This window comes from Leucoraja erinacea, chromosome 17 (genome assembly GCF_028641065.1).
Source record: "Leucoraja erinacea ecotype New England chromosome 17, Leri_hhj_1, whole genome shotgun sequence".
In the NCBI taxonomy this organism is placed as follows: domain Eukaryota; kingdom Metazoa; phylum Chordata; class Chondrichthyes; order Rajiformes; family Rajidae; genus Leucoraja; species Leucoraja erinaceus.
In genome coordinates this window covers 36,506,423-36,531,502 of record NC_073393.1, presented here as the reverse complement: position 1 = coordinate 36,531,502, position 25,080 = coordinate 36,506,423, and the positions used below count along the sequence as shown (strand labels likewise).

The 25,080-nt window shown below is 40.7% G+C and overlaps 1 protein-coding gene across 1 annotated transcript in view; it reads right to left on the bottom strand.

Annotated features, from left to right (window-relative positions):
• LOC129705407 (putative leucine-rich repeat-containing protein DDB_G0290503) overlaps positions 1-25,080 on the bottom strand; it is a 558,220-nt gene that overhangs the window by 377,693 nt on the left and 155,447 nt on the right. Inside the window, exon 8 of the mRNA XM_055648958.1 lies at positions 14,166-14,309. Within this exon, the coding sequence (XP_055504933.1) occupies positions 14,166-14,309 (144 nt within the window). The remainder of the gene's footprint in view (positions 1-14,165; positions 14,310-25,080) is intronic.

The following is a 25,080-nucleotide window of genomic DNA, read 5'->3' as shown; positions in this document are numbered from 1 at the left end:
TTCCTGACTGGCGAAAACATAAAACTAGGAAGGCGGCTCAACCGTGGCTGACAAGGGAAGTCACAGTTAAAGTTCAAGCCAAGGAAGAGGCATATAAATTTGCCAGAAGAAACCAGAGGACTGGGAGAAATTTAGAACTCAACTGAGGAGAACAAAGGGCTTAATTAAGAGGGGGAAAAAAGAGTATGAAATAAAGTTTGCGGGGAATATAAAAACTGGCTGTAAAATTTTCTATAGGTACGTAAAAAGGAAAGAATTAGTGAAGACTAATTTAGGTCCCTTACAGCCAGAGGCAGGTGAATTTATAATGGGAAGCAAGGAAATGGCAGAACAGTTAAACAAGTACTTTGGTTCTGTCTTCACTATGGAAGACACAAACAATCGCCCCGAAATACTAGGGGACCGAGGATCTAGTGGGAGGAAGGAAGTGAAGGGAATCCACATTAGTCAGAAAATGGTGTTAGGTAAACTGTTGGGACTGAAGGCAGATAAATCCCCAGGGCCAGATGGTCTGCATCCCAGAGTACTCAAGGAGGTGGCCCTAGAAATCGTGTTTGCAATAGTGATCATTTTCCAATGTTTGGCACGGACTTGTAGGGCCAAGATGGCCTGTTTTCGTGCTGTAATTGTTATATGGTTATATGGTTCTCTCGACTCTGGATCAGTTCCTGTGGACTGGAGGGTAGCCAATGTCACTCCATTTTTTAAGAAAGGAGGGTGAGAGAAAATGGGGAATTATAGATCAGTTATAATCTGATACAGATTATCGGTAGTGGGGAAGATGATTGAGTTGATTATTAAAGATGGTATAGCAGCGCATTTGGAAAGCAATGACTGGATTGGTCAAAGATAGCATAGATTTATGAAGGGGAAATTATGGTTGACTAATCTTTTGGAATTTTTTGAGGATGTAACAAGTAGAATGGATAAGGGAGAGCCAGAGGATGTGGTGTATCTGGACTTTCAAAAAGCCTTTGAAAAAGACTTTAAAAAAGTCGCACACAAGAGATTAGTGTGCAAAATTAGAGCTCATGGTATTGGTGGTAAGGTATTAACATGGATAGTGAACTGGATGGCAGATAGGAAGCAAAGAATAGGAATTAACGGGTCCTTTTCAGAATGGCAGTCAGTGACTAGTGGGGTGCCGTAAGACTCGGTGCTGGAACCCCAGTTGTTTACAATATATATTAACAATTTAGACGAGGGAATTAAATATAACATCTCTAAGTTTGTGGATGACACAAAACTGGGTGGCAGTGTGAGATGCGAGGAGGATGCTATGTGGCTGCAGGGTGACTCGGATAGTGGGCAGAAGCATGGTAGATACAGTATAATGTGGATAAATGGTTATCCACTTTGGTGGCAAGAACAGGAAGGCAGATTATTATCTGAATGGTGTCAGATTAGGAGAAGGGGAGGTGCAACGAGACCTGGGTGTGCTTGTACATCAGTCACTGAAAGTAAGCATGTAGGTACAGCAGGCAGTGAAGAAAGTCAATGGCATGTTGGCCTTCATTGCGAGAGGATTTGAGTTTAGGAGCAAGAAGGTCCTACTGCAGTTGTACAGGGCCCTGGTGAGATCGCACCTGGAGTATTGTGTGCAATTTTGGTCTCCTAATGAGGAAGGACATTATTGCTATTGAGGGAGTGCAGCAGCATAATTTTCACCAGATTAATTCCCAGGATGGCGGGACTGACGTATAATGAAAGAATGGGTTGATTGGGCTTGTGTTCGCTGGAATTTAGGATGAGAGGGGCTCTTATAGAAACATATAAAATTCTTAGAGGATTGGACATGGTGGATGCAGGAAAAATCTTCCCGAATTGAACGAGTCCAGAACCAGTGGTCACAGTTTAAGAATAAGGGGTAGGCCATTTAGGACTGAGATGAGGACAAACTTTTTGACCCAGAGTTATGAAACTGCAATTCTCTGCCATAGAAGGCAGTGGAGGCCAATTCACTGGATGTTTTCAAGAGTGAGTTAGATTTAGCTCTTAGGGCTAAGGGAATCAAGGGATATGGTAGAGAAAAAGCCGGAACGGGGTACTGATTTTGGATGATCAGCCATGATCATATTAAATGGCGGTGCTGGCTTGAAGTGCCAAAATGGTCTAGTCTTGCACCTATTTTCTATGTTTCTATATTTCTATCCCGGTTTTCACAGACTCACCATTAACACCTTCATTGATGTTACCTTTGTATCTTGTTGCATGCGGATCCGAGAAGTTGTGACTTTTGTACAATGTAAGAGTAAATCACAATTCCTGCAAATTAACATATCAATCTACCTCAGACTTCCTCAGTTGTATCTTTTTTGGTCCTGCTGTACTGAATTAGCTTAGGAGTTATGACCACAGCCTTTGACTGAGACACGTCTCCCCTTGTGCAAGTAAAACTCACTGCTGATGGCTAATCGTAGAGTCCTTGAGTCTTATTATGGGGTTATTATTATGGGGTTGACAAAATCCCCATTTTAGAGATGAAGCAATGGGTTAAATCAGTGCTAGTCCCTTAAAATGGCACAGGCTACCTGCAAAATTGGATCAAGTGAACATGGAATGTAACAATACAATGTGTGCTAATTCCTGAATAGATGACAAAATCCCATAAATGAATTTTGTGTTGATCTTGCAGGAGTGATGGTTAATTTGTAGGAATTGGTCAAAGATAGCGTGGATTTACCAGGAAACCAGGAAAAAACAAGCCAGCTCCTTATATGTATAACTAATTAATAATATTATTTTTCCTGGAAAAAGTGTAAAGACGAGTCAAAACGCACTATGTCTTCACTACTGTTTTATTACTGTTTACTGTTGCTCACACACATTACTGCCCTAGCTGTCCGTGGTCTGTCACCGGAGCTAGAGAGCGATCTAGAGGTGGGGAGGTTACAATTATACTGGTGATATGGGGAGTGGTTAGTAGTGGTGAGGTCACTATGTTAAAGGAACATGCACTAGTCTACAAAAAGTACCTATGTCTTTTTTTTAAGTTCATATGTAATCAGCTAGATTTATTCAACATTCCTGAAAATTAATAATTTATTCGTTTTTGTAATTTTGCAAAACTCTAGGGAAAAAATGATAATGCCTACATCATCAATGGTTACTTAAAAGCAACAATATAAAGATTGTCACATCCAAGAATTCCTAAATCCTAATTATGTATAATTATTTAAACCCCATTTCAGCTCTGGTGATGATATTGAATTTCAATGTCAGGTTTTCCATTACATGTTATCATCAAATCTATTTTGTTAAATTAAGGTTCTATAATTGATCATAAACTACAGAATGCTTATTTTAATGAGAAATAAATTAAATTCATCACAAAATAGCATAAAAACAGGAGAAAAATAGCAATTCATCCAGGTTTGGATTTGGGATCAAAAAACACAGAAACTTACGTCCAATCCTCTTTCTTTATTTGAATTCCCCAACCCTAAATTTGATTAAATCACAAATGGGATTTACCCACCACTGCTTTCAATTTATATATAAATGTGGTTCAATTTAGTAGATCCTACTGCAAATAGCCTTTAAAGGTACATTTTTAAATGGAAAATGTAACCTTGTGTCCTTGGCTCCAGCAAACCTTTCTAAAACATATACATTCAGAAAGAGACTCTTTTGTATTTTATGGCAAGAAATGATCCTTTCAGCAACTGTTTTTGCTTAGCTCCAAAATAATCCAGTACAGTACTGCTATGCAGGTATATTCAGCTATCTGTAATAGAAGGCAACAGCTGAAATAAATTACTTGGATGAAATTTGGCAGCATGATAGATAATTGGTAAAAAAAATAGAATTGCATTGAACCACTGATCATTCCGACTTCAGTGGCATTAAATAACTAAGTGTATAATCAACTCGATATTTTCATCTTATTGTGGTTTGTTCAACATATCGTTGGTATGTAAAATTAAGTATAAAAGCATTTTGACTTAACTTGTCTTTTCATCATGACATATATTTAACCCAAAGTGGAAATATAAGCCAACATGTCTAATCCTTTTCCTTTGTTTTTTCATAATGCTTAAATGGTACTAATAACAGGAAGAAATTATTCTCCTAGATAAATCAGCATATTTTTCTTCAAATCTATTACTTTTCTTAATAAAACAGTCCCTGAGCTTAAACAGATTCTGTGGATGACAGGGTGTAATTCCCATGGTATGTGTGCACTGGCAGATCCCCTCCTTCGGCAGTTCTTCAGCCGTTCTCAAGGGGTTCTCAGGGAATTTCCAGCCTTTCGGTGTCAATTGTTTGAAAATTATAGGTAGATACAGAGTGCTGAAGTAACTCAGCGGGATAGGCAGCATCTCTTGAGAGAAGGAATGGGTGGCGTTTCAGGTTGAGACCCTTCTTCAGACCTGGATGAGAAACTGAGTTAATCTCACAGATGGAGTCTGAAGTCTGAAGAAGGGTCTTGACTCAAAATGTCACCTTTCCGTGTACTCCTGGGGTGTTGCTTGACCAGCTGAGTTACTCCAGTACTTTGTTTTTTGCTTGAGATTCTAACATCAGCAGTTCCACATCTCTCCATTTTATTTCAGCTAGAACCTGGATTTTCTGTTTTAAACTTTAGATTTCCAAAATCTGCACTTTTTCTGCTTTTATCCTGAGTTTTAACTGTACTGGATTTTGTTTTGGAAAAGACAAGATTTTAGTGATAAAAGCAAAGAGACACAAAGTGCTGGAGCAACTCAGTGAGTCAAGCAGCACCTTTGGAGAACATGGATAGGTGACAGAAACATAGAAACATAGAAAGTAGGTGCAGGAGTAGGCCATTCGGTCCTTCGAGCCTGCACCGCCATTCTATATGATCATGGCTGATCATCCAACTCAGTATCCTGTACCTGCCTTCTCTCCATACCCCCTGATCCCTTTTGCCACAAGGGCCACATCTAACCCCCTCTTAAATATAGCCAATGAACTGGCCTCAACTACCTTCTGTGGCAGGGAATTCCAGAGATTCACCACTCTCTGTGTGAAAAATGTTTTTCTCATCTCGGTCCTAAAAGACTTTCCCCTTATCCTTAAACTGTGACCCCTTGTTCTGGACTTCCCCAACATTGGGAACAATCTTCCTGCATCTAGCCTGTCCAACCCCTTAAGAATTTTGTAAGTTTCAATAACATCCCCCCCCCTCAATCTTCTAAATTCTAGCGAGTACAAGCCGGGTCTATCCAGTCTTTCTTCATATGAAAGTCCTGCCATCCCAGGAATCAGTCTAGTGAACCTTCTCTGTACTTCCTCTATGACAAGAATGTCTTTCCGGTGATGTTTCAGGTTGGGACCCTTCATCAGATTTTAGAGATGTTCCACTTACCTCACTATCACTCCTCTGATGTCCATGCTCACATGTTGTCCCCAAATGATTTTGTCTTTATAAGTTCTTCCATACATTTAAAATCTAAGTCACTACCTTTCTGTTATATTTTTACACCATGACCCGTTTGCCACGATCATAGAAAGAGCCCTCTCCATTCACTTTTGCGTATCATTCATCTCCTTTTAATCTCTCCTTCTTCTTTGCTTTTAAAATAAAACTCTACTGCTTAATGGAGTTAACCTACAAATAGACTTTTCTACTCCTTTGTCATTTCTTATTCCACAAGATTTGATTCTTTGGTATAATTGATCAGTTCTTTATCTCCCCAGCTCAATTGCCACACTTTTTTCCAATAAAATATTTCTTTCTTTTATCCTGGTTGCACTCTCTGGTGTTCCTTCATGTCAAAAAGAGCATACGTGGTCTATAAATGATTCAACTTGTTAACAGCAGATCTGTCTGCTCTAAAGCAAATGCCTTATTCTTTCTGCAGCACCGATTGGTTTCTGAACTTACTATTAATACTTTCATTCTCACTTCCAAACGCTAACAGCAATGCAGACTTCTTTGTAAATTATATAAAAAGAATCCATAAACATTCAATATACATAGATGTATATACATTATTTAGAGTGTGGTCGAGAATTAAGTCATTACATAAATATTACACCCAGATTATACAGGAGTGTTAAGAAATAGCTGAAGATCAACGATGTTTGCAATTTTTTTTGTCCGGAGGGTTTCCGACGGCGATAGTGGAGAGGTTGGTGCTGCTCTCATTGATGGCGCAGACCGACAGATGAGGATGGACACGTGGACAAGTGAGGACGCCGCTGCCGAGGGAAGGAACAAAGGGGGACCCAACGCATGGGTACTTTGTAACTTTGTAAGTGCCCTTTATGGATGACTATTTGCATACCTTGGGTATGCAAAGAATTTCACTGTGACTTGTCACATGTGACAATAACGTATTCAATTCAATAAATCAATTCACAATTTAACCATGTCAGTCAGTGCTCTTTTGGTTGGTTTCCAATCCTCTATACTCCATACATTTCGACATCCAAAAATTGGTGTTTGTTACTGATAATCTGTTACTTCTGTCCTTGGTCATTTAATAACCCTTCACTTTTATATTCTCCTTTTATCTTAATTGCTTCATAGAAACATAGAAACATAGAAAATAGGTGCAGGAGTAGGATCATGGCAGATAATCCAAACTCAGTACCCCATTCCTGCCCTTGATTCTGTTAGCCCGAAGAGCTATATCTAACTCTCTCTTGAAAATATCCAGTGATTGGCCTTCTATGGCAGGAAATTCCACAGATTCACAACTGTGGGTGAAAACGTTTTTCCTCATCTTAGTCCTAAATTGCCGACCCCGTATTCTTAAACAGTGACCCCTGGTCCTGGACTCCACCAAAATCGAGAACATTTTTCCTGCATTTTGCCTGTCGAATCCCTTAAGAATGTTATATGTTTCTATAAGATATCCTCTCATCCTTCTAAATTCCAGTGGATATTGGCCTCGTCAATCCATTCAATCAACATGTCAGTCCCGCCATTCCGGAAATTAACCTGGTGCACTTATTCAATAGCAGCAATGTCCTTCCTCAAATTAGGAGACCAAACTGCACACAATACTCCAGGTGTGGTCTCACTAGGGCCCTGTACAACTGCAGTGGGACCTTCTTGCTCCTATACTCAAATCCTCTCGCTATGAAGACTAACATGCCATTTGCTTTCTTCACTGCCTGCTGTACCTGCATACTTACTTTCAGTGACTAATGTACAAGGACACCCAGGTCTTGTGGCACTTCCCCTTTTCCTAATCTGACACCATTCAGATTATAATCTGCCTTCTTGTTCTTGTTACCTAAGTGGATAATCTCATATTTATCCACATTACACTGCATCTTCCATGCAATTGCCCACTCACCCAACCTATCCAAGTCACCCTGCAGTCTCATAGCATCCTCCTCGCAGCTCACACTGCCACCCAGCTTTTTGTCATCCGCAAACTTGGAGTTGTCACATTTAATTCCTTCATCAAAATCGTTAATATATATTGTAAATATCTGGGGTCCCAGCACTGAGCCTTGCTGCACCCCACTAGTCGCTGCCTGACATTCTGAAAAGGACTGGTTAAATCCTACTCTTTGCTTCCCGTCTGCCAACCAGTTCTCTATCCGTCAATACCCTACCTTCAACACCAAGTGCACAAATTTTGCACACTAATTCATGATGATGTCCCTTTAGATTTGATAGATGGAAAGATGGAAAGATAGATAGAAAGATAGATAGATAGATAGATAGATAGATAGATAGATAGATAGATAGATAGATAGATAGATAGATAGTGTTGACTTGCCAAGTAAACAAGTTATTGATTACCCATTTCCCTTTGGTACTCAATTCGAACTAGAAAGAAAGATGACAGCAGAGCATATAATCCCAGAACATCTTTTAAATGTTTCACAGACAATAAATAATTTTTAAAATGTAATCATTGCAGGCACATCACCAGCCAATCTACAATATCAATAGGATAATTATCAGATAATGGGCCAGACGAACCTGACCTTCCGGCCTGTGTACTTCTTTGTAACATTCATCAGGGACGCCATTTGATGAACATACAAATTAGCTGCAGATGATCGGTTGGTTCTAAGGCAAACCACCATTTAATAAAATCTTTGTTGTTCTGATTGTAGCTTCAACTCTACCATCCCATCTATCTGCAGTAACCTTTCAACCGTTTGTCCTTAAAGCAGCTATCTACCTCTGGCTTGAAAATGTACAAATACATTGTTTCCACCACCCTTTGAGGAAAAGAGTTCCCAAGACACAAGAGTCTTTGAGATAAAAATATTTCCCTCATCTCCATCTTACATTTGCAAACCATTTTATTTTTAGGCAATAATTCCTTTTTCTCCCACCCGTGGAAGTATCCTCTTTACATTCATGACTCAGAATCTTGTGTTTCACTCTTCTAAACACCATTCGATGCAAGGCTAGCCTGTTGAAACTTTCCACAGACAGCAACTCACTTATTCTTGGAATTAGTCGAGTAAAGCTCCTCTGTAAAGTTTCCAACTCATTAATACTCTTCCATAAATATGGACATCAAAAATATACGGATGTGATCTCACCAAATGCTCCAGGTAAATGAAGCATAATCTATGTAATTATATATTTGATTTGCCATTTTGTTACTTTTCATGATTACATGTGAACCCCCATATCAGCCTTTTTGAAATATTGCACAAGGACACCCAAATCACTCTACTCATTAGAGATTTGTGATCTCTCATCATTGAGACAATAAGGTTTTTTGTTCCTCCGTCTGAAGAAGGGCCTCGACCCAAAACGTCACCCATTTCTTCTATCCAGAGATGCTGCTTGCCCTGCTGTGTTACATCAGTATATTGTGTCTATTTTCAGTGTAAACCAGCATCTGCAAATCCTTCCTAAGCTTTTTTGGCTGTCCACATTGAACAATTTCACATTTTCTAACATTATCATCCTTTCGCCAGATCATAGCTGGCACATTTAACCCACCTCCAGTAAAACACTGAACCATTATGGGAAATGCCGGTGGCTCAGCATCTGTGTCGGCAGATGATGTAGGCCACACACCCTGCCAACTCCCAGTGACCCCGATTACTGTGCTCCCCTTCAATTTGCCAGTGCCTCGGTTCTTGTGCTCCATTTCAACACAATGACCCCCTAGTTCTCACACTTGAAGGAGACAACCTCCATCATGTGCATCCCTGGTAACAATAAGATTATTTGGTCCATTTGGATGCGGCTGTGGGAGTTGGAAAGGATGGTGGATGAGGATGGGGGGAGGTGTTATGAAAATCACCTCTTCTTACCTCTTCCCTTCCCACACTTCAACAACTCCAACAGTCCTTTCACGTGCAACAGTAATTCACTTAAACCTCCTTAAATTCACAGTACAAAATTCAATGTTCTTGATTTGGTCATCTGTAAAGTGGACAACACCAGGCACAGATTGGGGATCACTTCGTGAGGAACTTGTATTCAGCCAAAGCTCAGCAGATTTTAAACTTCATTAAATGACCAAATTTGCCTGGTTGCACATAATTACTCGCATTTTTTTCAAATTATCTGGTGTTAAACTATGCCGTCTGTCAGACAGAATATGCTTCAGTTGTGAAAAACTTCTTTCTACCTCAGCTGCGGTCACTGGTGCATACCCAAAACAAGCTACAGACTCTATATTCATGTCGATATCCTGTGCATTACAACTACCTTTGAGAACTTTAGCTATGTTTTGTATTTCTTCAAGATCATTGTTAGCTAAAATCACTCTCTCACATTTTCCTTTACCTACATCGCCAGGAACTTTACAAATATTACTTTGTTGAAAACCTGCAAGTTATTCACTAATGTTTCGCCACGTTTCTTGAGGGAAGTGACAGCTTGTGGAAAATTTGCAAAAGAGGAAGCAATAAGTAGATTTTGGAGGAGACTGAAGCAGTGGGCAGCTGCATGAACGAATGAACGACCGACGGTGACGCCCCCTGTTTCGCCCCAGTGGTGGAAATGTTCTTGTAATTTATACTATGTTAACACGTTAATAATAAAATTAATATTAATAGCACGATCTTTAAGCAAAACGGCAAAAAAAGGCTGATCTAGGCACTCGATCGTGAAAAAGGCATATTATCTTGGTGAAATCATCAAAAAAGGCATGAAAAGGCACTCATGGCATTTATGGCAAAATCCTGACTACTTATACTAATCCCATTTTTTGGTACTCGGTCTAAAGCGTTCTTGGCAATGGGGAATGTTTCTCACTACTTACCCCATTCCTCAGCCATCTCTACATCATTGAAAACAAACCCAACCTATCCTGTATCCCATCATAGTTGCATTTTCCAGTGCAATTACATTGTTATTATAGTGTTCTATGTAACTGCACACCTTACGGCAGCTGTGGCCTTATCAAGGTTTTATATAAGGTGGACGAAATTGCTGGAGAAACTCAGCGGGCGCGGCAGCATCTATGGAGCGAAGAAAATAGGCAACGTTTCGGGCCAAAACCCTTCGTCAGACTCCTTCGCTCCATAGATGCTGCCGTACCCGCTGAGTTTCTCCAGCAATTTTGTCTACCTTTGATTTTCCAGCATCAGCAGTTCCTTCTTGAACAAGGTTTTATATAGTTGCCTTATAATCTCGCCGCTCTTATTTTCTATGATTTAACTAATGAACTTCCATCACCCCGGCGAGCGGACCTGAACATCGGGCCGCACATCGGGCCGACCACGGGAGGACAACAGAGGAGGATGACTGAATTTTGGAGCCTTCCCTCACAGTGGGAAACTTTGATCCTGCTGTGTGGGGATGTCTGTGTTAAGACTATCAGGTTATGTGCTCTTTATTATTCTTCTGGCTGTATGGCGACCACACATTTCACCGTACCAATTGGTACATGTGACGAATAAATGTATCTTGTATCTTGAAAGTAAATATCAGATATCCTTTCTTAACTGTGTAAGAAGGAACTGCAGATGCTGGTTTAAACTGAAGATAGACACAAAAAGCTGGAGTAACGCAGTGGGGCAGGCAGCATCTCTGAAGAAGGGTCTCGACCCAAAACGTAACCCATTCCATCTCTCCAGGTGCTGCCTGGCCCGCTGAGTTACTCCAGCTTTTTGTGTCTATCCTTTCTTAACTGCCTCATCTACCTGTGCTACTGCATTAAGGGATCTGGGATCTTTGGATACATGCATCAAAATGTCTCTGTTCTTCAGTCCTACCATTCATTAAGTATATCCTAGCCTTATACATCCTTCCAAAATGTATCACCTCATTCTTTTTCCAAGGTCTACAAATGTCATTGCTATTGCTATTGCCATCTGTATGGGTAATGGTGTGGCCAAGTACAGTGCTAACCTGAGTGGTGGGCCTCCACCATTTTCTTAGGCAATCTGTTCCAGATTGTAACCACCTCCGGGTAAAAAAAATCTTCCTGCATTGTCCTCGAAACCTCTTTTTCCTCACCTTTTGCCTATAACCTCTGGTCTTGGACACCTTTGCCATGGGGGGAAAAAAATTACTTTCTACCCCATCTATATCTTTCAAAGTTTTATGATCCTCTCTCAGGTCCCCATTCAGCCTTGTCTGCTCCAAAGAAAGGCTGATTAGAACGGGTATCAAGGGTTATGCGGAGAAGGCAGGAAAATGGGATTAGGTGGCAGAGATCAGCTATGATTGAATGGCGGGGTAGACTCGATGGGTCCTATAACTTGTGAACTTGTGAAACAGACTCTTCTCATCTAGTCTCTCCTTATTATTGAAACATTCCTGTTAATATCGTGAAGACAGAACATGAATCGCTTCTTGACTTTCTGCAATCATGATCTTCCTATCATGCGGTGACCAAAATGTACACAACGTTCCAGCTGTGGTCTAACCAATGTTATATAAAGTTGGACCAAAATCTCTCAGCTCTTATATTCTACGCTCCAATAAACCAAGGCAAGCAACCTGTTTTCACCCTTCACTTCCTATCTATCTTTGTTGCCACCTTCGGGGTGTTTTGGTTTTGTAATTCAAGGTCTCATTATTCATCCAATACGTTCTAGGGCCTCACCATTCTTATATGTCCTCAAATTATACTCCTCAGATGCATCAACTCACCTCATGATTATTGGATGCAAAGAGACAACCCTTCCATCAAGTTTTATGCTCACACTGGTTTTAGCAAGAGGTTCAAGAGTCAAGAGAGTTTTATTGTCATGTGTCCCAGATAGGACAATGAAATTCTTGCTTGCTGCAGCACAACAGAATATGTAATCATAATTTAGAACAGGAGATAAAAGTTCAGTGCGTCTATATGCCATAGACCACAATAAACAGATAAAGTGCAATAGGCTGCTATTGTTCAGGGTTTGTTTGATGGTGTGTTTAATAGCTTGATGGCTGTGGGGAAGTAGCTGTTCTTGAACCTGGATGTTCCAGATTTCAAGCTGCTGTACCTTCTTCCCGATGGCAGTGGAGAGATGAGTGTGTGGCCAGGATGGTGTAGGTATTGATGATGTTGGCAAACTTTTTGAGGCAGCGACAGCAATAGATCCCTTCGATGGTTGGGAGGTCAGAGCCGATAATGGCCTGGGCAGTGGTCACAACTTTCTGCATTCTTTTCCGCTCCTGGGCGTTCAAGTTGTCGAACCAGGCCACGATGCAGATCTGATGTAAAGTTGCTATTAGTCATTTGAGAGGATCTTTGCACTCTGAGATGCAAGTAGGTTTTCAGTAGGAGTGAAGGTGGGGAAGGGATGTGTAGAACAAAGGAAGTACTGTATGTATGATGGGTTGAGCTGAAATTAACATTAACTGTTTTTCTTTCCAAGGGCTGCCTTAACTGCTTGGGTTTTCAGTATTTTCAGTATTTTCTTATCCTACATGCATAAGTCGAGACTGCTAGGCAAGTCCCACCTCCCTACCATCTAATTGTACATCTAGTGGATTAATGTGCTCATAAGTGTCCCTATTAAACCATTTTAATGCATCGAATCACAGAACCTCCACTTATTTACACATGCCTCTCCTTAGGGACTATATTGAATACTTTTGTAGCTTTGTCAGTGCCTCTTGTATACTTGTACTGTATGCAAACAAAGAATCTCACTGTACCAAGGTACCACTGTACCAGCGAAGGTGTTCATTGAAATAAACGACCAGTCTATGCTTGGTCTCGTCGATGTATAAAAGTCCACATCTTGAACAACCGATACAGTAGATGAGGCTGGAGGAGGTGCAAGTGATTCTCCGCCTAACCTGAAAGGACTGTTGGGTTACCTGGACAGTTGAACAAGGAGGTATAGGGACAGGTGTTGCATCTCATGAGACCAAACATAGACTGGGCTCTTATACTGGACATCGGCATTACCAAACGTGGACTGGGCGATCGCTTCGTTGAACAACGTCGCTTAGTCCGCCTGGACCTACCTGATCTCCTGGTTGTTAAACACTTTGATTCCCCTTCTCATTCCCACACTGACCTTTCTGTCCTAGGCCTCCTCCATTGTCAGAGTGAGACTAAATGCAAATTGGAGGAATAGTACCTCATGTTTCGCTTGGGCAGCTTACAACCCAGGGGTATGAAAATTGATTTATCTAACTTCAAATAACCCCTGCATTCCCCCTTTCTCCATCCCTCCCCTCCCTAGTCATGCCAGCTTTTTGTTCCCACCGAGCAAACAGCTAAAATGGCTTGTTTCCTTTATCATTATTACTTTTTTTGTGTATCTTCCATTCATTTGATCTATATTTCTCTACATCAATGTCTACATCCCTCGTTTCCCTTTCCCGTAACTTTCAGTCTTTAGGAGGGTCTCGACACAAAACGTCACCCAGAAATTTGTCTCCAAGAAAACTTGACTCCAGAAATGCTGCCTGTCCGCTGAGTTACACCAGCTTTTTGTGTCTATCTTCGGTTTAAACCAGCATCTGCAGTTCCTTCCTACACCAAATAGCTGTCCAAATGCCTTAAACATAATGACATTGGTCCTATAACTGGGTGACCACAAATGCACACTAAACTCTCACCTTTTACCAATGACTTGTACTGCTGCTTCATGATGTCCCAATTATGGTACTGGATATCCTTCCCAATGAAGGCACACACGCCAAATGTTTTCTTCATCATATTGTCCACCCAAGAGTTTAAAATCGTATATGATATTTCTATTGTATTTTAATGATCAAAGTGTCATTTGACAATTAATGAGCTTATTATATAGTGATCTAATAATATTAAAATAGGTTTCCAGTCTGCTGAGAACAGAACTCTTACCTGTTTCAAGGCTTTGACCTTGCTTTCCAGGTGATGTATATCCTGCAACTGATTCAGATTCTCTGTGTCTTTCACAGCCATCGTATTATGTAATTCAGTAATGATGTCCTGTAATTCCTGAATTTTTTGTTCTTTATCAACTACCTATAATAATCAGAAACAAATCAGTGTAAACAAAAAATCACTTGGCCTCACATTTTCACCAAGTATACAGCTTGGATAGAGTGGATGTTTTCACCAGTGGGAGAGTCTAGGACTAGAGGTCATAGCCTCAGAATTAGACTTCCTTTAGGAAGGAGATGAGGAGGAATTATTGTAATCAGAGGATGGTGAATATGTGGAATTCTTTGCCACAGGAGGCTGTGGAGGCCATCAATTAATATTTTTAAGGCCGAGATAGATTCTTGATTAGCAAGGGTGTCAGGGATTATGGGTAGAAGACAGGAGAACGTGGTTAGGAGGGAGAGATAGATCAGCCGTGATTGAATAATGGAGCAGACTCGATGGGCCAAATTTGAATTGGTCTGGATATTACAATGCCAATGTTTTTCACACCAGATCATTTCATTCAACACAAAACTTGTTTATTACATGTTCTGAGGTTTTGATTCTCAATAATCATCTGAAAGATTTTCCAGCAGCTAATTTCATCAGCTCTGTCTCCCACATCTTTCAAAAAGAGCACATTAACAGAGATGTGTGAAAAGGATACGTTTCCTCAAAATACTGCAACCCACTTGCTAGAATTGCTAGGCTTGCTAGACTTCTAAACTGAGTGAATTCTCCAAATCCAAGTAGAACTATAATTCCAGGCCAGAGCAGCTTGACTTGTAAAATAAACAATGGTTAGAAGCCTGTATAATTTAGATCAATAAAATAAGATGTTGCAATCTTTAGAATTATCACCAACCTGTCCATAGACCACCTTTGTATTGAGGCTATGTACTGTATTATTAAACTTTGCACCAACATGAACAGCCAAATGCTGTAAGCCTCTGTGGTTCAATGAATGTTAAACTAGCTGATCTTGCTTTTAAAATAACATTTTCATTTGTATATGTATTCAATTCTTCACCCATTTGATCATATTCTCTGCTTTGTTCTACCCTCATCAATGATCCGATTGGACTGACTCTCTGATGAACTCATTCTTGTTATCAGTGTAATAATTAAATGGTGAAAGCTATTTTGTCCTTTCTATTCTTTGCCTATCTATTTTACCTAGGTTATGCAAGTTATTCAATCTTGAATTATAGATCTCAAGAGTTTCCCTACAAGGGAAAACTGCAATAACTGGCATTTTCTGTTGTGTATTATCGACGTATTCCATTGGGTATTTTAGCCTCGGGATATCATTGTTTTTTGAAGATTGCGATTTTTTTCCTATTCACTTAGTGTGGTTGACAAAGTCAACATTTAATACCCATCCCTCATTACTCTTAAATTGATTGGTTTGTTAGATGATTCTGAAGACATTTAAATGTCAAACATCTGCTGGGTAAGGACATTGGTAAACTGGTTGTTTTTGAATGACAATTCAGTAATTTCATGGACTTTATTACTGGTACTTATATCAGTTTTTATTCCATAATTATTAAACTAGCTAACTTCAAAATGCTCAGTTGCGCTCTTGGAAGTTGGACTTCAAATTTTAGATGATCATTCCAGGTGGTTGCATTGCTAGCCCAGCAATCAAACCACAATACTACCACTTGCCTAGTCTTTTGTCTCTGCTACCTAATTTCTGATTTTTATCAGATGCCATGGTTAACACCATTGTGGTAATCAATTCCACAGATTCACTACTCTTTGACAAAAGAAATTCCTCCTCATCTCCTTTCCAAAGGTATGTCATTTTATTCTGAGGCTATGGCCTCTAGTTCCTCGACACGCCCACTAGTGGAAGCATCCTCTCCACATTCACTATATCCAGGCCTTTCACTTCTCCGTAAGTTCAATAATGAGGCTCCCCTCAGCCTTCTAAACTCCAGTGAGTATAGGCCCAGTGCCTTCAAACACTCATCGTATGTTACACCAATCATTCCTGGAATAATTCTCGTAAACTTCCTCTGGACCCTCTCCAATGCCAACACATCTTTCCTCAGATATTGGGCCCCAAAACTGCTCAGAATACTCCAAATGCAATCTGATCAGTCATCTAAATTTAAAAAGAAATCACTTTCTGCTCACTTTTATTGCTCTTATTTAATCGTGTTTTCTTTCATCCACCTTTATTTAATTTGTCTTTACATTAATTGTTCTAACAAATCCCAGTTCAGACTCTTCCCTGTTCCTTCACAATTCTTCAGTCAGGTTGGATGGACGCCTGTCCGTTTCATTCTGCTTCCCAATTTCTTGTAGAGGTCAATTTTTAATTTGGCTTTAGAAGGGAGATTGGAGTACAAATTCCCCCAAAGGGTTTGCAGTTATAATAATTAGCTCACATTGTTCATTTAATATTCCGAGGACAATACAGATAGTGGAACAGATAATAATGTGAAGAAAAATAAATTTCCTTGAGTTAAGAAGGGATCTGGATCAAATTGACCCGATTCAGATACTGTTATAATCTTTTCAAATTTCCCTTTATACAATGTAACTGGAATTGTGACATATTTCATGATTTTCTTAGGTACTGTCAGTCCTAGATTTAACTTTGCTAAACTGCGGTTTAATTTTAATCATGTCTATTCTCCGCTGAATTCTAATCTTTATGTATTATAGGTATAAATCTAATTTGTACTCTATCCATCTCATATTTAATGGTTTCCCCACTGTAGAGTTAATTCTAATTGCTAATTTTCTGTGCAGTTAATCATAACTTTTTCCATATCCATGACTTCTATATCCTTTTTTTTTTCTAATTTCACACTGATTCAAACTATATTGATGTCACCATTTTCAAATTGTACGTCTTGACATTTATTTGAGTCTCACTAAGGATAATGAAAGCCATCAATATTATTGCCAAAAATAATAACAGCAACAAAAAAAACTTAATTAGCAAAATAACAAATCATTTCTCCAGGATGTTACCCAACAATAATTGACACTAAACTAGATAATAAAAGATTACGGCTTCAACTCTTAAGGGTACACTGTTTGATTATTTCACTGTATCTACATGTCTTAGCCCTTTAAGAAATGTGCTGTGAATCAAATTTCCCAAATAGATAATGAACTTTTAAACAATTAACATACGTTTTAATAATTTCAAAGAAATGCAAAGTAAAAAGATTAAGCTAAAAAATACACACAGAAAGAGACTACAATGAATTCCTGGAACTGAGTTTATTTGTATCCATCTTCTTTAGGTTACTTCAAGTAGAAATGGAGATGTGCATAATCTTCATTGATAATGTTGTATTTCAGATGACAAAGGTGTAGATTAGCTCAGGAACACAGATCTTCATAAAATAATTTAAATTTTATGAAAAAAAAGCAGTAATTCAACCCATGGCGGATGTGTAGGGCAGACAAAAGCGATCCAATCTTATCCCACCAGAAGAAAGTATTCAGATGGGATGCACTCCCAGCAGGCGCTACGCAGCTGTGCTGGAGCAGACCCAGGGTCAGTGGTGCGGAGCCGACAACGACCAGCGGCCATTGCGAATGAGGACGGGTCCAATGGTCAAGCGAGGAGGGCTTTCGGTGATCAAGGGGGACAGTCAGCGAGCGAGGAGGACCGTCGGTGAGTGAGAAGGACTGTCAGCAAACCATCGCCCACGTGAGTGCCAGTTACGGGTCAGCTGAGGACGGCCTGCGGGGGTCCCAGCGGTCGGTCAAGGACGCGCCTCCGAGAACAAAGAGGGACCCGGCGTTAGGGGGCCACTGAGAACAAAGAGAGACCCAGGGCATGGGGGTGGGTAGGGGCGAAAAAGAAAAGGGCCCATCAGGACAATATTGAATACTTTACGACCCTCTTTACATGGCGCATGAACTTGCAGACTGGTCCATTTCACTACAGGCACTCACTTCCTTCCATCCAATCCACCTTCATGGTGCGTTGCATCAGTAGGGCTGGAAGCATCATCAAGAATGCCTGTAAACCTGAACACTCCTTTTTTTCTCTTCTGCCTTCTGGGAGAAGATATAGGAGCTTGAAAGCTCATATGTCCAGTCTTCAGAATAGTTTTTTCCCTACTGCTATCTGACTCTGGAATCAATCACCTCTTTGATACCCATTTCCAGAGGTGTGACCATGTTCTCTTACTCTGAACTCTACCTCATTCGATTATTCCCTGATTGTTATGCAAAATTGAAGCGGTGCAAAAGAATTCTGAGGTTTTGCACTTGCCGTATTTATTTTTGTATTTATCATTCCTCTTTGCATTTTACTTTGTGAGCTTCATACAGTACGACCAGGGAATTTCATTGCACCCTGGTGTACACGATGATAAACTAATCTAATCTAATACTAAGTCTATAGCGCTGAAGATAACAGCACTTTAAGTACATTTCCAAGCTTTGTTCAAATGTGTTCAGGTTTTCCGTCTCAACCATCCTTTGAGGCAATGAATTATAACCCCATCATTCACTGTGTGTAAAAACCTTGTTTCATCTTCTCTCTAATCCTTCTATCAGTTACTCTGAATCTATAGCCGTTGCCAACAAAAATAGATTCAGCCTAATTATAGAAAAACAAAAAAATTATAGATGTTAGAAGTTTGAAACAAAAATGAAAAATGTTGAATACACTAAGCAGGTTAGGCAGTGAAGAGAGAAACAGAACTATTGCTTTGGGTCATTCATCTTTCATCAGAATCAGGAAGAATTACAAATCAACCTTGGTTAAAGATGCAGAGATAAAGAATATGTTCTTCCTATTGAACCTATAATTTTCCGATTCTACTGACTACACCACCTATATTCCTCCAGTCTAAAGCTCTCCTCCTCATTGTCAAATCAGGACCATTTGTTGTATCATCTCCTAACTTCTTTATCATGACCGTGAGTTCAGATCTAACTCATTAATATATTTTACTAAAAGCATGGGACCATGTTCCAGCCAAAATCTGAAAATGCTGGTATCACCTCAGCATGTCAAGCAGCACCAATAGTGAGAGAAACAAAGTCAACGTTCCAGGTCATGGAGTGGGAAAGTGAGAAAAGAAGCAGAGGGGGATAGTGGAGAGAACATTCAGAACATCTGTGCTAGGATGGAGACCAACACTATTTTAGGTAATAGTTATATTTCAAAACCAGCAATGAGAAACAAAAGAGAGAAAAATAAAATGTAAACAGAAAGGTGTAGCCATATCTGTGGAGTGAGGGAAAAAAGCGTATTTAACTGACATAGTTAAATTCAGATGAAGATCCAGAAGCTACAATCTGTCAAGATGCAAGATGAAATGGTTTTCCTCTCGATTTACTGGGCATCATTAAACCAATGTAAGAGGCTGAAGTCAGGGAGATCAAATAAAGAATGGGCTGTAGAATTAAAATGGCAGTGAACCCTAAAATCATGGTCACCCATGGGAACTGAATGGAAGGTTACACAAAAAAGCTGGAGAAACTCAGCGGGTGCAGCAGCATCTATGGAGCGAAGGAAATAGGCAACGTTTCAGGCCGAAACCCTTCTTCAGACGGAACTGAATGGAGGTGTTCTGCAAAGCTGTCATTCTATCTGGTTTGATTTCTCCAATGTGAAGCCAACCACATTCTGACTACAATGCACTAAATTGTAAGTGCAAATTAATTGCTGCTTCATCAGGGTTTGTTTGGGAACATACATGTTTAGCAAAAAAAGTTGCGGCATCTCCTGTGGTTGCACAGGGAAGTGCTGTGAGAATGGGGAGCGGTTGGTGGAGATGAGAGAGTGGCCCAAAGAGTTGTGGATGGAATGGTTCCTTTGGCACACTGCAAAGGGAGGAAAGGGAAATATATATGTTTGGTGCTGGATTCTAGCTTTCCAATCACACACCACTACCTTTTCTTTCTACCACTGAGTCAATTTGCATTCCATTTGACACTATGCTTACCAGGGCATAACTGGGCTTTACCTTTTTAACCAACCTGCCATGTGAGACTTTGTCAAAAGACTTTCTAAAATCCATGGGAAATGCATCGAACGCACTGCCAGTATGACCTTTCTTACATCTCCACAAAAAAATCAGTCATTAGTTGTATTAGATCTCCCCTTAATAAATCCAAAAATTAACTGCCCCGATTAATTTGTGCCGTTCTAAATGAGGATTTATTGTGTCATTTACAATTACTTCTTCACTACCGAAGTTAAACCAACTGGTCTTCCTTATCCCTTCCTTTTAAAACAATGGTATAATGTCAGCAGCTCTGGCACCACTCCTATGGTCAGATGGGAATGACAAATGTTGTCAGAGCCTTTGTGATATCCTGCGCATTACTTTTAAAATCTTAAAAATTATGTTGTGGTTATTTTATAGTTACTGTATGTATTTTTTGTATGTTTAGTGAATGTATTCATCTCAATTACAATACTTACATTATTCCATATTTTGTTAATCCTATCAAAATATATTCCTTCTGAACCTTACCCACAGGCTTCACCTCCAAACCAGGTTATTCTTGGATATTCTTGCTATTTAGGGAGTGCAGCATAGGTTCGTGAGGTTAATTCCTGGGATGGCGGGACTGTCAATTGTTGAAAGAATGGAGCAACTGGGCTTGTATACACTGGAATTTAGAAGGATGAAAAGGGATCTTATTGAAACATATAAGATTATTAAGGGATTGGACACGCTAGAGGCAGGAAACATGTTCCAGATGTTGGGGTAGTGCAGAAGTTTAAAGGGACTGTCCCTCTTGGGCAACCTAATCCACGAGTTCTGGCGAGTTTGCCCTCGACTCATACTCGCAGCATGGTCAACACGAGGTTGTAGGAGGCCTTTGTAAAGCCCCTGTCCCACTTAGGAGACCTAAACAGCAACCTCTGGTGACCTTGCCCGACACCCAAAGAAAAATCAAGGTCGAGGTGACCTGCAACCTCCTACCACCTTCCTCAACTATGAAGAAAACTGGCTTCGACTAGACCTGCGACAAAAAAATTATTGATTTTTAAAACGGTAACCTATTTTTAGTCGAGGCCGGTTTTAATCATGATGAAAAAATAGTAGCAACCTAGATGAAGCCTCGACCATGCGGAAACCACTTTCGACCATTAGGGAGAGTGACCAAAACCTCCAGTGACCTCATGGAAACCTTGGGTGGCGGGGAAGGTCACCAGAGGTTGCTGTTTAGGTCTCCTAAGTGGGACAGGGGCTAACTCTCCTTCATGCTCGAGAGTAGTCCCCGCGTACTCGAGGCCTCAGCTAGGTCGCGGCGTATTTTTCAACCTGTTGAAAAATGCCCGCGAGTAAAAAAAGGTCGCCATGGAAAAAATCAATACTTTTTTTACTCATAGGTTTAGTCGTGGTAGGTCATAGTAGGACGGCATGTTAGTCGTAGGTAATCGAGGGTAGTCGAAGGTAGTCGTAGATAGGCTTTATCATAGTCGAAAGGAGGTCGAAGGAGATCAAAGGAGGTCGTCTTCACTCTCCATTATTTGGTGTTCAATTTTCCCGAAGTTAGTCGTAGCTAGTCGTAGCTAGTCGAAGCTAGTCTTCAACACAGTCGAAGGAGGTCGAAGGAGGTCTACATAGTCGAATGAGCTCTTCAACATGACATTTTTTCAAACTCTCCTAAACTTTTCTAAACTCGCCAATTGGGTCGCCCAAGTGGGACAGCCCCCTAAGAATAAGGGGCCATTTAGAACGAAGATGAGGAAAATCTTTTTCACCCAGAGAGATGTAAATCTGTGGAATACTCTGTCTCAGAAGGCAATGGAGGTCGATTCTCTGGATGCTTTCAAGAGAGTTAGATAGAGCTGTTAAAGATAGCAGAGTCAAGGGATATGGTGAGAAGGCAGGAACGGGGTACTGATTGTGGATGATCAGCCATGATCACAGAGAATGGCTCAAAGAACTGAATGGCCTCCTGCACCTATTGTCTATTGTCTATTGTTATCTTTTTGGTTATTAGTAGTCCAAAGTCTTTTCTTTGATATCTCCTACTCTTTCACCTACTCCTACACAAGACATTTTAATTTTCCTTAATTTTCACTTTCCAATGTTTTCTCACACTCTTTCTTTGCTTCCCAAATTTTCCTTTTAATTTCACTCCAACGTTTTCAAAAACTCTTCAAGGCTCGTGATTCAGCCTTAAAACTTAAACCAAAATCGTTAGAATGTGGGATAACACGTTCCAGTACAGTAGCTGAATATACCACCTCAAATTTACCAAATTCCCAGAACGCTTTTAAGCCAGATCAAAACAAAAAAGGCGGTTCTTCACATCTTTTTGATTCTGAACAAAACTCTACAGGTCTATAATCCTGGACAAAATTAACTGCAGTTAAGGGGAACAAACAAGAGAACAGAACAGTACAACCCAAGAACCGGTCCTTCAGCCCACAATGTCTGTGCCGAACATGATGTCAAGACCAACTCATATCTGCGTGCACAAATCCATATCCCTCTATTCCCTGCATTTCCTTAAAGCTACTCAAAAGTCTCTTAAAAGCCGCTATTACATCTGCTTTGAAAATCCCCCCAGCAGCACATTCGAGGCACTCACTACTCTCTGTTTAAAACACTTGGCCCTCACATCTCACCGTCAAAGCCTTTGGTGCTGAGTAAGTCCCTGTCAATATTGGTGAAGTTAAAATCATCCACTAAGACGACCATGTTGTTTCGGCATCTTACAGTAATCTGTCTATATATCCTTTCTTCTATCTCCTGCTTATCATTGTGGGGTCTATAATACATCCATTAAAGTGCTTGCATCTTTCTCATTTCTGTGTTTTAATCGTATTGCCTCAGTGGGTGAGCCCTCCAATTTGTCCTCTCTGAGTTCCGCACGACCGTCTCCCTGGTTAGAAGTGCAACTCCTTTACCTCTTTTCTCTCCGTTTCGATCACGTCTGAAACATCGAAACTCTGGAACATGGAGCTGCCAGTTGCGTCCCTCTCACAAACAAGGTTTCTCAATGACCACAACATCGGAAACCCAAGCACTGATCGTGGCTCTAAGTTCTGCTTTCCCCACAATACTACGCATTGAAATAAACACAGTTCAGCTCAGGAGAGTCACCATTTTCCTTTATCTCTCCCTGCCTGCCCTTCTTTTGAGACTTACTGGACCTAACCTGCACCTTCCCATCAGTTCTTCCAATTGCTGACCTGCTACTCTAGTCCCCCCTCCACACGCACCCCCCACCCCCCACCATCTAGTTTAACCCTCCCAAGTAGCACCAGAGAGGACATTGGTCCCCTCCAATATATCTGATGGAAGCATATCACTGAAGTAAATGGTGAAACAACAGGAAATGCTGATGAAAGTGGGACACTTATTATTGAATTTCTAAGGGGGTAAATTTCAAATATTTGTTGAGATTAGAATGCGCAATTAACTCACTCATTCTTCCCAGGTCTTAGATACACATAAAACGACCAAATTATTATTGTATTATTTAGCATTCCTAACTGTATATTATTTTAATGCATACGTGTTTTAATTTTGTGTGCAGCAAGCGTGAGCTGAAGCAGGTTTACATTACATCCATCCTTCTTAAAGAGATGGTTGGCATTGGTTTAAACGGTTGGCAAAACCAGCACTCACAAAATAGCTGTGTTTTACTAACTTGAAACCACATTGTGGCTGGTAGAATACACAGCTGATGTGGTGTCACACAGAGAAACATGCCAACTGTGCTCTGTGAGCCACCAATTGAAAATCTTCATGAGATTTTCACAAACAGCATTTGGGTGAATCACAACACTGCTTTTATACCATAAAAAGTGGTATCAAAACCTACTAGGGGTGACTCTGAACTTGTTACGACTGGGGGGAGGGGGAGCAAGAGCGGAGCAGCGGGATATCGAGGAGACCCTTGTGAGGACCTCGTAACTCCCCCTGGTCCTAACCTTCCACCCCATCAGCCATCGCATACAGCACATAATCCTCCGACATTTTTGCCACCTCCAACGGAATCCCACCATTAGCCACATCTTCCCATCTCCACCGCTTTCCGCCGAGACCGTTCCCTCCGTAACTCCCTGGCCAACTCGTCCCTTCCCACCCAAACCACCCCCTCCCCAGGTACTTTCCCCTGCAACCGCAGGAGACACCTGTACCTATACTTCCCCTCTTGACTACATCCAAGGACCCTGACAGTCTTTTCAGGTGAGGCTGAGGTTCACTTGCACCTCCCCCAACCTCATCTACTGTATCTGCTGTTCCAGGTATGGATTCCTGTATATTGGCGAGACCAAGTGCAGGCTCGGCGTATGTTTCGCTGAATACCTCCGTTCAGTCCGCCTAAACCTACCTGAACTCCCGGTTGCTACACACTTTAACTCCCCTTCCCATTCCCACACTGACCTTTCTGTTGAAGGAACAGCACCTCATATTTCGCTTGGGCATCTTGCACCCCAGCGGTATGAACATTGACCTCTAACTTCAAGTAACCCTTGCTTTCTCTCTCCATCCCTCCCCCTTCCCAGTTCTCAGACCAGTCTCACTGCCTCCGAGTATATTTTATTTCTGCTTGGTTGTTACCTTCTCCCAGCTAACACTGATCCATTCTACATTTTCCTTGATCTCCATTCCATTTGCCCAGTTTTCAACACCTTCACACTTCCTTATCTATCTCCCTCCCCCATGACGTCAGTCTGAAGAAGGGTCTCAAACTGAAATTTCCCATTCCTTCTCTCCCGTTGAGTTACTCCAGCATTTTGGTTTAAACCAGCATCTGCAGTTCCTTCATATACATTTCTTCTGTAGAGGTGCTTAGTTTAGTTTAGTTTAGTTTAGAGATATAATGCAGAAACACCGAGTCCGTGTCAACCAGCGATCCCCGTACACTAGCACTACCCTACACACTAGGGACAATTTACTAT